Below are 13,880 nucleotides of genomic sequence, written 5' to 3'. Positions count from 1 at the left end.
TTACTTGTAGAAACTGTCTAATTTCTTCTTTAATTTCCTCTGTGACCTATTGGTTGTTCAGGAGGGTGTTATTCAATTTCCATGTGTTTGTGGGAGTTTTGCGGTTTCTTATGTTATTGACTTTCAATTTCATTGCACTATGGTCTGATAATATACAGCGGGTAACTTCGATTCTTCTACATTTACTTAGACATGTCCTATAAGGTAGCATGTGGTCTATTTTGGAGAATGATCCATGTACAGCCAAAAAGAATGTGTATTCTGATTTTGTGAGGTGGAACACTCTGTAAACATCTATTAAATCTAGCTGTTCAATAGCTTGGTTCAGTTCTAAAATTTCATTGTTAATTTTTTGTCTAGATGATCTGTCTGTTTGTGATAGTGGGGTAACCAATGCTTTTTTTTTTTTTTTTTTTTGTGGTACCGGGGATCGAACTCAGGTCCTTGCACTTGCACAGCAGGTAGCAAAACCACTAAGCTAAGTCCCCAGCCCACCACTGCTTTTTTAAAAGAATTTTTTTTTTTTCCGTACCGGGGATGAAACTCGGGACCTTGCACTTGCCAGTCAAGCGCAGTGCCACTGAGCTAAATCCCCAGCAAAAAACTAAAATTAAAAAAAAAAAATTTAAAATCGTCAGCTTACAGTTCAAGGCAGAAAAAAATCAATAGTTTAATTAGTTTCAAGGTTCAAAACATTACAATCTACTCCTTTCTAGGTTTAAGTCACTTTTGTGAAAAGGCATATTCGATAGCTATAAATTTAAGATGCCATTTTTTAATAGAGAGTAAGAAACAACTACATTCAAAATAAACAAAAAACAAAACAAAAAATACAATCAATAAATATTTGATTAAAGGGAATGAGATGAGATGTCTGGAGAAAATAATTCATCTACTTTCATTGTATTCAACATTAATGGTGCACATGTTACACACTCTGATTAGTATCAGATATAGAGAATGTAAGGGTGTACAAGTAACCTTTCACAAGTTACAATGGTATTAATTAAAATGCCTGAAAAGAAACCCTTTCCCTTCTAATGAAAAACAAATTAAAATAAGATTCACTAAATATGAAGAAACAAAAATATGCACACATTTAACTTTGAGTTTTTTATTTTGTTTCAGACAGCTGGACAAGAAATCTACATGCTAGAACCTCTTAATAGTCACTAAACATGTGAAAGGCTACTTACATTTATAAAGGCAAAGAGAAAGTTCATGATTGTCTAATAGGGAACATGAATCCCCAAATAAATTATCTTACAAAAATATCAAAATTGCTTTCCCACTTTTCTACTACTGGTAAATATGAAAAGAAAATTCACATTTTAAAAATCTGTAGGCTGGTATAGTAAGTTAAGGCCATTATTTTTACATATTAAGTAAGTCCTTCAAATAAATATTTTACACAAATTGAAGTTTAAAAAAGTAGGTCAAGTTTTACCCTGTATTTCTTTGGTCCACTAAAAGACCACTTATCAACTGACATTAAACTGGATGACAGTTCACACCACAAATAGGACACACGCCACTGAGACCGCACATGTGCAATGGCTAACACTGCTGCATCCTGAGGAGTTTCACCCTGCACAAACCCTCAAGCCTATCCAGAATCATGCAGGGAAAGAGCAAAAGATAATACTGCCTACTACAGAAATGTACAGGCACTGTGAAAAAACGCAGAAAGGATAGTTTCCCAGGCATAAAGATTCCTGAACATGGAATAAAACTCAACGTTGTTTCCAAATACCTGAACTTGGAGTGTAGTCAGGACACTTGTGGAGGACACACAAATGAACGCATGTGACAGAACTCTGGCTTCTGTGGGGTCTATTCCTGTTGTTTTATTCCAAAGTTTTATGGGAACTTCAATCCTGATGGATTATATTTAATAAAATATCGGTACATTAAGTTCTTCTATTCTAAGTGTAAGAAAAACTACCATAGAGGGGTATAGGACTTTTTTGTATCTTCTTAGACTTTTATAACTAATTTGATTTTCATTATAATGATATTTTAATTAACAATGTGCTAAAAAAAAAAATCGACAGAATTACTTTTTGTCCACACTGTTCAATTCTCTTATTGCTAAAATACTGTATTACAAAATGAATCCAGTAAACATCTTCAATTTCCAAAGGCCTGAGAGATGAATTCAACTTTTCTTTAATCAGTTACAACTACACTAGGCTGAAGACAGCAATGGTAACTTTGCAAACTGAAGCCAAGCATCCAAAAGTCTAAAACACTAACACTTTCCATCCAGGATAGAAAAACGAGCATCCAAAGTAAAGAGAACCACAAGACTGATCAAGTAACCAATCAAAAACCACTTCTCTGTTATTCGAGCTAATAGTTACTCGGAGCTTAAAGTTTCCGCCTTCATTATTATTGGTGGTTCCAAGAGTCATAGTTTCGATGTCAAATGTGACAGTAGATCCAGAGGTAACTGCAGGCAACTGGTTTGTCATTTCCTTTCCATTTACAAAAACTGCACCTAAAAGAGTAAAGAGTCATTTACCTGTAAGCAGCAATTCTAGTAAGAGAATTGAAACAGCTTCTAGGTTACAGATATAACACAGCCAGTTTTCTTAAGTCAGAAAAAGAAAACATTTCAGAATGCCAAATGACATTGGTAATTAATTTAAATATGCTCAGTAACCTCCATCCCCATGGCAGGACAAAAGTTAAAGCCTCAATCTTTAGCATTCTGGTACAAGGCTACTCTTTACCAATAGAGATATGAATTTCTGTGAATGACCATCAAAAGAAACTTAACACCACTGCAAAATTACAACCTGTGAAACAGCAAGATTGTTTCATATGGAATAAATAAGGATCTTGTTCTATCTAACGTTTGATCCTATACCACAAAATATTATAAGGTCTTACTAGTAATTTTGAAAAGTGTAATTGCTATGGAGTAAGGAACCAAGAGCACTGGAAAAATACAGTAAGTATCTTTTCATCTGGATGTGGCACATGCTGCATTGGGAGCCTGAGGCAGGAGGGTCATACATTCAAGGCCAGCTTGATCAACTTAGTGAAATCCCATCTCAAAATAAGATTTAAACGGTCTGGGGATGTATTCAGTATTTGAGGGCTTGCCTTAAAAGAAAAGAAAAAGAAAAGTCCTCTTTCTCCACAGTTTCTTAATCTACAAGATAAGTATTGTGAACTGCCTGGTTTGTATTATGAACAATAAGTACTGTATTGCCTGGGTAAGTATTGTGAAGTCCAGCTTAGTTGGTCCCAAGCCTTATTATTAAGTCCCTCCCTGAGGACTTAATTTTCATCTCAGAAAGCATGAGGTGTGAAAAAAACCACAATGGATGTTCAAATTTTTTAAATTTGTCTTTATGAGACAGATGTGATAAAAAAAAATATGGTGAACCCTGCCACCAAGGGCCATCCAACAGAAAGGCAGGGTCATGAAAATATTACAATGTGTCTTCATCTACTTATTTATTGAATCTGGCACTGTTTGACTTCTGGCTCTTCTCCAAAGAGAAAATGATGAAGAAAGCAAACATTTTGAAGTGATTCAGGACACTGAAGCAGCCACAACAGTGTAACTACACACACACATTCATGAAAAAGGACTTTTGGAACTGCTTAAAAAGTGGCAAAAAAGGATGGGATGAGTGTGCTTGAAGTGAGAGGGAGTATTATTATTTTTTTTTGTACCGAGGATGGAACTCAGGTCCTTGTGCTTGCGTAGCAGGCGGCAAAACCACTGAGCTAAATCCCCAGCCAAGAGGGAGTATTTTAAAGAGGATAAATACCAACATGTCTTTATTGTAATAAATTTATTTTAATTTAAGTATTCACTGTACTTTTTAAATCACAGCTTGTTAGAAAAATCAAATGCTTTTTTACTTGTAAAGGATTTTAAAACAATGCCCCCTGAGGCTGTAGCTCATTAGTAGACCATCTGCCTAGCATTCAAGAGATCCTGGGTTCACTCCCCAGCACTGGGGGAGGAGAAAGGGCTAAATCTTTTCATCTCCTTTACCACTGCGTGGTATTAGGGCATTCATACTTCACTACCATATTGACTTATGTTTCAAGGAGAGCGGCAGCTATCTCTTACCATTGGTACTGATGCACACCGCCTGGTCCCGCTGTAGAGAGTCGCATCCGCTCTGCTTCTCTGCACACACTCCTATACTGTCTCTGTGGTCTGGCTGCCCCACAGTTTCAACCCTGTACATGAGGTCAAAAGGTCAGTTCATGTTTTTTTCAATATTACATTACACCTCAGAGCTACTCTTTTATTTTGGCACCGGGGATCAAACTTGGGTCCTTGCACTTGTGAGGCAGGCGGCAGAACCACTGAGCTAAATCCCCGGCCCTAGAGCTACTAACTTAAAAAGACCAACTATATCAAAATTGCTGTATTGTAAATAATAACTTAAAACAATTGAGAACTTACTATATTCCAAACACTGTTTAAAATATTTGGTAGTCATGTGCTGCACAACAACATTTTGGTCAGTGACAGACCACCTATGTGATGATCCCGTAAGATTAGTACACAGCTAAAAAATTCCTATTGCTTATTGTACTGTACTTTTACTTTTTTTTTTTTTTTGGTACCAGGGATCTAACTCGGGTCCTTGTGCTTGCGCAGCAAGCGGCGAAACCACTGAGCTAAATCCCTGGCCCTGTACTGTACTTTTTCTACATTTAGGCATACAAAGTCTTGTCACTGCATTACAACTGCCTACAGAATGTGGGACAGGTGAGTAGCCTGGGAGCAACAGGCTCGCCCTCATGCCTAGGGGTGTGCCAGGCTGTTCCATCTAGGCTTTTGCAAGGCGCTATGACATTCATAACACTGCGCAACACCTAATGACAGTGTCTCAGAACGTACGCCTGTCATTAAGCAATGAATCATTGTATCTATCTATAAATAATTGCTACAAATTCTTATAATCTATCAAGCAAGTGCTATTATTATATCTATTTTATAGTTCAGGAAACTAAGGAGCAAAAGAAAAAACAAAAGGTGGGGGGTATGGCTCCATGGTAGAGCCCTTGAATAGCATGCACAAGCCCCTGGGTTGGATCCCCAGTACCACAGTAAAACAAAAACCCCTCAAACATGGAGGAAGGAATGAAGGAACAAACGAAGGAATGAAGGAAGAGAAATTTGTCATATTTGCCATTGTAATTAATGTGACTATTGCTGTCATCACCCAAACCTTCAATATGAGTCTACAATGATTTGCTGTTATCATATAATATTTGAAAATACATTTACAGTCTTTAAAAAGGCTATTATAATTGGTTTCCTTTCTCTTCTTTTGTTTCATAGGACACTCTGCCACAGAGCTGCATCCCCAGCCCTTTGACCAAGCCCAGTCTGGAAATTCAGTAACTTAACAAGACCCTGCCTCAAAATAAAAAATAAAAGAGCTGGGGATATAGCTTGGTGTGAAGGTACTGGGCTCAATTTCTAGTACCACCACCAAAAAAAAAGGGTACAAGCCGGGTGCAGTGGCGAAAGCTTGTAATGCCAGCACTTCGGAGGCTGAGGCAGGAGGATTGCCATGAGTTCGAGGCCTGCCTGGGCTACAACGTGAGTTCAGGGCCAGCCTGAACTACATAGGGAGACCTTGCCTCAAGAAAACAAAACAAAAAAACAAAAAACAAACAAACAAAACAAAAAGGTACAAAACTCCTAGAAGAAAACCGTAGAGAAAAACCTCATAGCATTGGTATTAGCAATAATTTCTTAGATGTGACCCTAAAAACAACCAAGATAACAATAACAGGCAGAAGTACAGCAAACTAAAAAGCTTCTGCACAGCAAAAGAAACCACCAAGAGAGTACAATGGCAGCCAATGGGACAACATTTTTTCTTCTTTGGTATTTGGAACTGAAACTAAACCCTCATGTATGTTAAGCACATACTCTACCCCCAAGCTAACCCCCAGCTCAGGAATAGGAGAAAATATTTGCAAACCATATATCTAACCATACAAGAGGTTAATAGCCAAAATACACAAGGAACTCCTACAGCTCAGCAGGAAAAAGCAAAAACCAATCATAAAAATATACAAAGACACACAAATGCCCATATAAAAAGATGCCCAGCATCACACATCACCAGGGAATGCAAATCAAAACAACTGTGTCACTTCACACCTTTATAACAGCTAATAGAAAAAATAAATCTCAGGCTGGGGATTTAGCTCAGTGGTGCTGTGCCTGCCTCACAAACACAGGGTCCTGAGTTCGATCTCTGGTACAAAATAAAAAATAAAAAAGAATGTACAAAGGAGCAGCAACTATGGAAAGCAATATGGAAGTTACTCAAAAAAATAAAACTATGATCCAGCAAAAAACTTCAGGGTATTTATCCAAATAACCTGAAATCAAGAATGGAAAAAATATTTGCACTCTTGTGTTCATTACAGAGTATTCTCAATAGCCAAGAGATGATGGTGGTAACAATTTACATATCTATTGATAGATGGCTGGATGTGGAAAATGTGATGTGTCCACAAGTCTCGGCCTGTTTCGTGTTTCTATAACAAAGTACCTGAGGCTGGGTAGGTCATAAAGAAAAGAGGTTTATTCAGCTCACACTTCTGAAGGTTGAAGAGCATGGTGGGAGCATCTCAGCTTCTGGTGAGAGTCTCATGACACAGGGCATCACATGGCAGGAGCATGTGCCAGAGTGAAAATGTAGGTGGAACCAGAAGAGGCTGAAACACTAGAGTGCACCTTGCTTTAGAACAACCCACTCTTGCTTGCACTCCTGAGAGATCCAGCCCAGCCTCTCAACAAGGCCATTAAGCCATCCATGGGGATGAGTCCCCATGATCTAAGTATCTTTTTTTTTTACTTAAGTATCTCTTAAAGGTTTCACCACCTCTCACACAGTTATACTGGGAGTCAGATTTCAACACCAGTTTCAGTGGGGACAAAACATATTCAACCATAGCAATATACAAGAGAAAATTATTCAGTCATAAAAAAGAAAGAAATCCTGCCATACATGACAACGCGGATGAACTCTGAGGACATCATACTAAACGAAATAGGCCACTCACAAAACAAATATTGTGTAATTCCACTTATGAGGCATGTAAATTAGGAAAGGAATGGTGGCTCTCAGGCACTGGGTACAGGAACTGAGGAGCTGATACTCAGGATGCATAGTTTCAGTCATGCAAGAAGAAAAGTTGTGGAGATCTACTATACAATACTGAACTTAATATACTGTACACTTGAAAATTTTTAAGAGGGTATATTTCATATATGTTTTTTACTACAACTAAAGAAAAAGGAAGAAAAAGAAAAGGAGGAGGGGGAAGAAGTAGTAGCAGTATGGAAATTAAAATTTTGTGTTTATATTCTATTATATTTTCGGTTCCGTTTGATTTTGAGACAGTCTAACTATGTATGTAGTTCAGGCTGTCTTTGAACTCACTATGTAGCCCCAGGTTGGCCTCAAATGTGCAGCAATCCTCTTGTTAAATTGCTAGATTGCCTAGGCCGGACTTGAAGTTGTTGTGATCCTCCTGCTTGAACTTCCCACAGCACCAGGATTATAGGGATGTGCCACCACACCCAGTTTATTTTTATTTCTACATGTTTGCAGCACATAATGATTACATTCATCATGGGAAGTTGGTACATGTCCATAACACATCTTAATTCTTTTCACTTCCTCTTCCCTTTCACTATCTGCCTCCTGCCTCCATCTCTTTGCAGTAAACTTTTTAACTGAATAGTTAATTCAAATAAAACTTCTTGAAATTAGTTAAAAATAGTAAAGCACACAGAAAGACCCCTCAGGACCAGGGATGTAGCTCTGGTAGAGTGCTTGGTGAAGCCTTGGGTTTGAACCCCAACACAGCAAAGAAATAAGACATGTCCTTATTTAAAGAAATCACAAAATGGGTCATAAAAACATCATAGCATTTGTTGAATAAACCAAACATGGCATGAAAAGCTTATAAAAGTTGTTCTGAAAATAGATGAACCTGAAAACTTATAAACACATAGCTAATATGCCCGAAACAGAATTATTTTCATAGTTCACTAATAAGACACTCTAAGAAATAGAACAAAAGTGAAAAATCTTTGAATTTTTTTACATTCTAAGACAAGTGGTCAGACCATCCTATGAAACAATAGTAGCTGCCCTCTCATAAAAACAAGTGTGAGGCCAGGGATTTAGCTCAGTGGTTTGGATGCCTGCTGCGCAAGCGCAAGGACCCGAGTTCGATCCCCAGTACCAAAAAAATAAAAATAAAGTGTGATAAGGAACCTTGCCATACGGTGTGAGGAGGAGCTCAGTGCTACAACACTCGCCTAGCATGCACAAGGCCCTGGGTTGGATCCCCAAGACCGCACATACACACAAAAAAACCTCCAAGATATAATTAATTCAAAAATCTATTTAGGAGGGCTACGGAGTGTAGCTCAATGGTAGAGTACTTACCTAACATACAGGAGGTGGCCTGGGTTCAATCCCCCTAACCTCCAAAATCAATTTATGTACAAGTTTGCTGGAATTCATCTATTATATAAAGAAGTACAGAAAGTTCTGGATGATAATCTTTCTCAAAGCTACCATGTTTGACACAGAGACCAAAAACAAATTCCCTGGCCCTTAATCTGTTACTTAGTAAAAACAAGATTTGTGTTTTATTCTGAGGCAATCAGTGACTTAAAAGCTGTTTTTGTAAACAAAACAAAACAGTATTGGGGTGGGAGGGCTGCGGATGTCCTACAGGTAACTAGAGATAGAACAAAGTTTGAGCTTCATTTTGTATCCTTTTATTACCTTAAAACTTTGGGTCACATCCCTTTTATTATTTTTTTTGGGGGGGGTACCAGGGATCGAACTCAGGACCCTGTGCTTATGAGGCAGGCGGCGGCACCACTGAGCTAAATCCCCGGCCCCTCAAATCCCTTCTAGGCTTTGCACACAGACATGGTAACCATTTAGGAAGTGCCTTGTGCTTGCTTCGGCAGCACATATACTAAAATTAGGAAGTGCCTCTCCAGAACTTGGCAAAACAAGGTTGATTAGCCCTAACTTTACATAATCTATCTCATCCTCAATTCAAGACTAAGACTACCAAGATAACAGTTTTATAGGGACACTTAACTGTCCCCAGAAGTCTCCAGTCATTGCCCTACTCCTCTGGGCACCCTGATTCCAGAAGAGCCTGCACAACACTGAGGCTTCCCCAAACAGAAGCAGTGATCTCAGGGGGAGCAGCACTGTCCCCTCTCATCATCAGGACTTCTTTCAGAACAGACCCGAGACAAACACCGACTAGACCTTGGCCTGCCTCCGCCGATCCACGAAGGCTGCTCTCCTCTTATGAGCTGGCTACTCACTCAGAAGCTCTGTTCACTGTCCAAGCTAAAGCCTTTTCCCTATTTTCTCTTATTTCCTAACTCTGCCTAATAAGTCTGCCTAGGACTCATGCTGATGGATCCTGACATGCTTTTCTATGACAAGACTCCACAAACCTCTGTGTGTGTGTGTGTGTGTGTGTGTGTGCGTGTGTGTGTGTGTGTGTGTGTGTGTGTGTGGTGAGGGGTGACTTAAAGTTCCCAACTCAGGAGACCTCCATGGACTCATCTGGACCTCACAATTTCAAGACTAGCTTGGACAACAGAGTGAAACCTCATTTCAAAAAAAAAGTAGAACAAGTAAACTGTATTTAAAAAAAACAACCATGAATAGTTCTATCTCCACTATAGAAATTGAAAGTCTTCCAAAGAAAAGTTAGATGAGAAATTCACAGAGGATTCTGGCACATATGTAAGGAAGAAATGATACTAATTCTATTAAACAGTTCTAGAAAATAAAGAGGAGGAAACAATTCTCAACTCATTTTAGGAGGCCAGCCATTACCTCAGTGCTATAACCAAAGACATCAGGAAAAAAAAACCAAAAACCTAAAAACCCCCCTAAATTATCCCTCTCATGAAAAGACATAAAAATACTCAACAAAACACTACAAACAAAATTTAGCAATGTATTTAAAGAATAAAGCACAGTCAAAAGAGGTTTCTCTAAGGGACACAAAGCTAGCTGGTCCAACACTGGAAAATCTACCACTAGGTAAAGGAAAAACAAATCGTTTTATCTCTATTCACACTCAGTTCACGGGGTTTCTCCCCACATACCAAGCAATTCCCCAACTCTCTGGACACCAGCAGGGGTCCTAGCATTCAATTCAGTTCTAACACTGTCTCCCTGGATTCCACATCAGATTCCACAGTGAAGGGTTCAGCCCCACAGGCTGCCTCACTTCAGCTGCCAATCATAAATCTGACCTTTCCACACTGCCGACTGCTCTTGCAATAAATAAACCAGAAGTTCCTGTGCTGTCCTCTCATGGAGGAAAACTACAAGAATGGTTCCTGGAATTCACAGAAACACTCCAGGCCCAGGTCTCCCCAGAAGCTCTCATGTCCACCAACCTGGAAGCTCCTCACATCTTGTGGTTCAAGTTTCTAAAGAGCTTCATTTCCAGCACCACCACCCCTCTCCTGGAGGTAGTAAGTGGGCTGAAAACTGCAACCTCCTAATGCTCTAATCACTTACTCTAGGGGTCCCAACCTAAGTCACCTCATTCATATAAACTTAAGTGTTATCAAAGGTGCTTATCATGAGTAACAAAAGCTGACTTTCACTCAGAAGATTCCATGGGTCTAGGGAGCTTTGTGACATGAACTAAGAATAAAAACCAAATCTACTTCATGTTATCCTACATATACAACGTCGGGCTGGCAATTTAGCTCAGTGGTTTCGCCACCTGCTACACAAGTGCAAGGACCCGAGTTCGATCCCCGGTACAAAAAAAAAAAAAAAAAGAACTCCAACTACATATACACCATAACAACTGAAGAAAAACTGTATTATCTCAACAGATGCTTAGAATAATTTGACAATTAAACTTCAAAAAAAAAAAAAAAAAACCCCTCTCAGCAAAGTAGGACTAGAAGGGAACTTCCTAGACCTGATGTAGGGATCTATAAAAAAAAACAACCTGTCACTGGCAGGTGTGTAACTGAAAGACTAGATGCCTTCCAGCTAAGATCTGGGACAGAGCAAAGACATCATTTCCAATACTGCTATTCAGAATCATGCCTACTGGCCAGTGTAATCAGAGAGGGAAAAGAAAAACTATGTAACACAGATGAGAAACATTTTTTTAAAAAACTAAACAAATGAGCCTGTGGTGCACACCTGCAAAATCAGTCCTTTGGGAGGCAGAGGTAGGATGATTTCGAAGTGTGAGACCAGCCCAGGAATTTAAATATTTAGAGCCAGAGGCAGGATAATTTTGTGAGCCCAGCCCAGGAATTTAAATATTTAGACTTTGTCTTAAAATAAAAAAGGGCTGGGGGTGTAGCTCAGTGTGATCATGGGTTCAATTCCCTAATACCATAAAAAAAAAAATAGAAAAAAAGAATAAAGGTAGAATATACGCAATACATAGAACAGTCAAAATATTATATCAATTACCCACCAACTGATCTACAGATTCATGACAATCACAATAAAAATACAGCAGTTTTTCTTTTATTTGTTTGCTTTTACAGTACTGGAAACTGAGCCCAGAGCCTTTGCCCTGAGCTACATCATAGCCTCTTTATATTTAATAATTTTTTCAGACAGGGTCACTAAATTGCCCAGGCTTGCAATCCTCCTGCCTCAGCCTTTCCAGTAGCTGGGATTACAAGTGTGTGTCACCACCAAAACTAGCTCAGAATTACTCTTTTAGAAATAAACAGCTGGGGGTCCAGGGATTTAGCTCAGTGGTGCCGCTGCCTGCCTCACAAGCTGAAGGTTGAGTTCGATCCCCGGTACCAAAATACAAAGCACAGAAATAAACGCGGTGAATCTAAAAACCATATGAAAAGACAAAGGAACTAGGATAGCCAAAACAATTTTGAAAAAAAAGGAGGACAAGTTAGAATACAATACTCGATTTTAAGATTTATCTTTAGATAAAACTACAATAATCATGACAGTGTGGTTCTGGCAAAAGGAGACACACTTACAGATCAATGAAACACAGTAGAGTCCAGAAATTGACCATGCATACGATCAACTGATTTTTTGTTTGTACTGGGGATCAAACTCAGGATGGCAGATATGGTGCCACTGAGCTAAATCCCCAGCCCAAAATTTTGATATTTTGTTCAGCATGAGTATTTTTTTTTTTTTTTTTTAGTACCAGGGATTGAACTCAGAACCTTGTGCTTGTGAGGCAGGTGCAGTGCCACTGAGCTAAATCCCCAGCACTGGTCAATTGAGGTTTATTTGGGTTTTTTTTTGGCACCAGGGATCGAACATGAGACCTTGCACTTGCATGGCAGGTGCTGGAACCACTGAGCTAAATCCCTGGCCCCTCAATTGAGTTTTGATAAAGGTAAAAGGCAAATCAATGCAGAAAGGATTCTCTTTTCTACAAATGCTAGAAGTACCAGACATCAGATGCAAAATAAAACTCATTTCACACATTATATTAAAAGTAACTCAAAACATCTCACAGATCTAAATGTAAAATTTTAAAACATAAAACTGGTGATCATAATTAGGCAAAGATTTCTTAGACACAATAGCAAAAGCGTAAGATACAATTGATAGGGGCAAGGGATGTAGCTCAGCAGCATAGCACCTGTCTGATAAGCGAGAGGCCCTACATTCAATTCTTGGTACCAAAAAAAAAAAAGATACAATTGGTAAACTACACTTCATCAAAACTAAAAACGTGTCCAACATGGTGGTATATATTTGTAATTCCAGGACTCTAGGGGGCTGAGGCAGGATAACTGCAGCTTTGAGCCCAACCTGGGAAATTTAAGTGAGCAGTTTCTGTAGCATACTGGTTATCACGTTTGCCTCACACACGAAAGGTCCCCAGTTCGAAATTAGATGGAAACACATTCATTTTCAATTATGCACAATGTACATTGACTTCTTAGTCTCTTGCTGACTGAGCCCATTCAAATCAATCCATAAATTGTACCCAACATGGCAAATTTAGTGACTTAGTGAGACCGTGTCCCAAATTAAAAAATGAAAATTGTGGTTCTGGCGCCTGCCTCAAAAGTGCAAAGTCCTGAGTTCGATCCCTGGTACCAAAAAAAAAAAAAAAAAGAAAATTGTATGGGCTGGGGATTTAGCTAAGTGGCACCGTGCCTGCCTCACAAGCACAAGGTCGAGTTCGAGCCCTGGTTCGATAAATAGATAAATATAGATAGATAGATAGATAGATAGATAGATAGATAGATAGATAAATAAGAAAGATGTATGATGTAGCTCAGTTTGAAGGTCCTGGGTTCAATCCCCAATAGCAAATGCACATACACACACACACACAAAAATTTAAACTTAGCTGGGGATACAACTCAGTGATAGAGTACCTGCTTAGCATTCCAGAGGCCCTGGGTTCAATTCCCAGCATCAAAACACTAAAAACTCCTGTTCAAAAGACATTTTTAGAGAATGATAAGACAAAACCATTATAAACAGAAAATTCTGTAAGTCAAAAATGTATTTAGAGGGCCAGGGATTTAGCTCAGTGGTTCGGGCACCTGCCTCACAAGCGCCAAGGTCCGGAGTTCAATCCCTGGTACCAAAAAAAAAAAATGTATTTAGAGCTTGATGTGGTGGTGCATATCTGTAGTATCAGCACTCCGGATACTGAGGTAGGAAGATCACTGTGAGTTTGAGGCCAGTCTGGGCTATGCAGTGAGTTCAAGGCCAGTCTGAACTACACAGTGAAACTCTATCTCAAAACACAAAGTGAAACAAACAACAAAAATGCATTTAGAGGTTGGGCATGGTGGCACACACCTGTAATTCCAGCCTTCTGGAGTC

The 13,880-nt window shown here is 39.0% G+C and overlaps 1 protein-coding gene across 4 annotated transcripts in view; it reads right to left on the bottom strand.

Annotated features, from left to right (window-relative positions):
- Window positions 1-1,094: 1,094 nt before the first annotated feature.
- The window catches only part of Crlf3 (cytokine receptor like factor 3), a 58,612-nt gene continuing 45,826 nt past the window's right edge, over window positions 1,095-13,880 (bottom strand). For 3 of the 4 annotated variants that reach the window (XM_087191503.1, XM_087191502.1, XM_004870686.3), the window contains 2 exons: window positions 4,097-4,209; window positions 1,095-2,500 (listed from right to left, as the gene is read on the bottom strand). In XM_087191503.1, the coding sequence (XP_087047629.1) occupies window positions 2,244-2,500; window positions 4,097-4,209 (370 nt within the window). In that variant the 3' untranslated portion in view covers window positions 1,095-2,243. The remainder of the gene's footprint in view (window positions 2,501-4,096; window positions 4,210-13,880) is intronic. The other variant, XM_004870687.4, reaches the window with a different exon arrangement.

The sequence above is a fragment of the Heterocephalus glaber genome, unplaced genomic scaffold (assembly GCF_053883595.1).
Source record: "Heterocephalus glaber isolate CG9 unplaced genomic scaffold, H.glaber_assembly_v1.0 deba00001564, whole genome shotgun sequence".
Taxonomy (NCBI): Eukaryota; Metazoa; Chordata; class Mammalia; order Rodentia; family Bathyergidae; genus Heterocephalus; species Heterocephalus glaber.
Note: the sequence above shows the minus strand (reverse complement) of the source record. Positions and strands in the feature narration are given on the sequence as shown.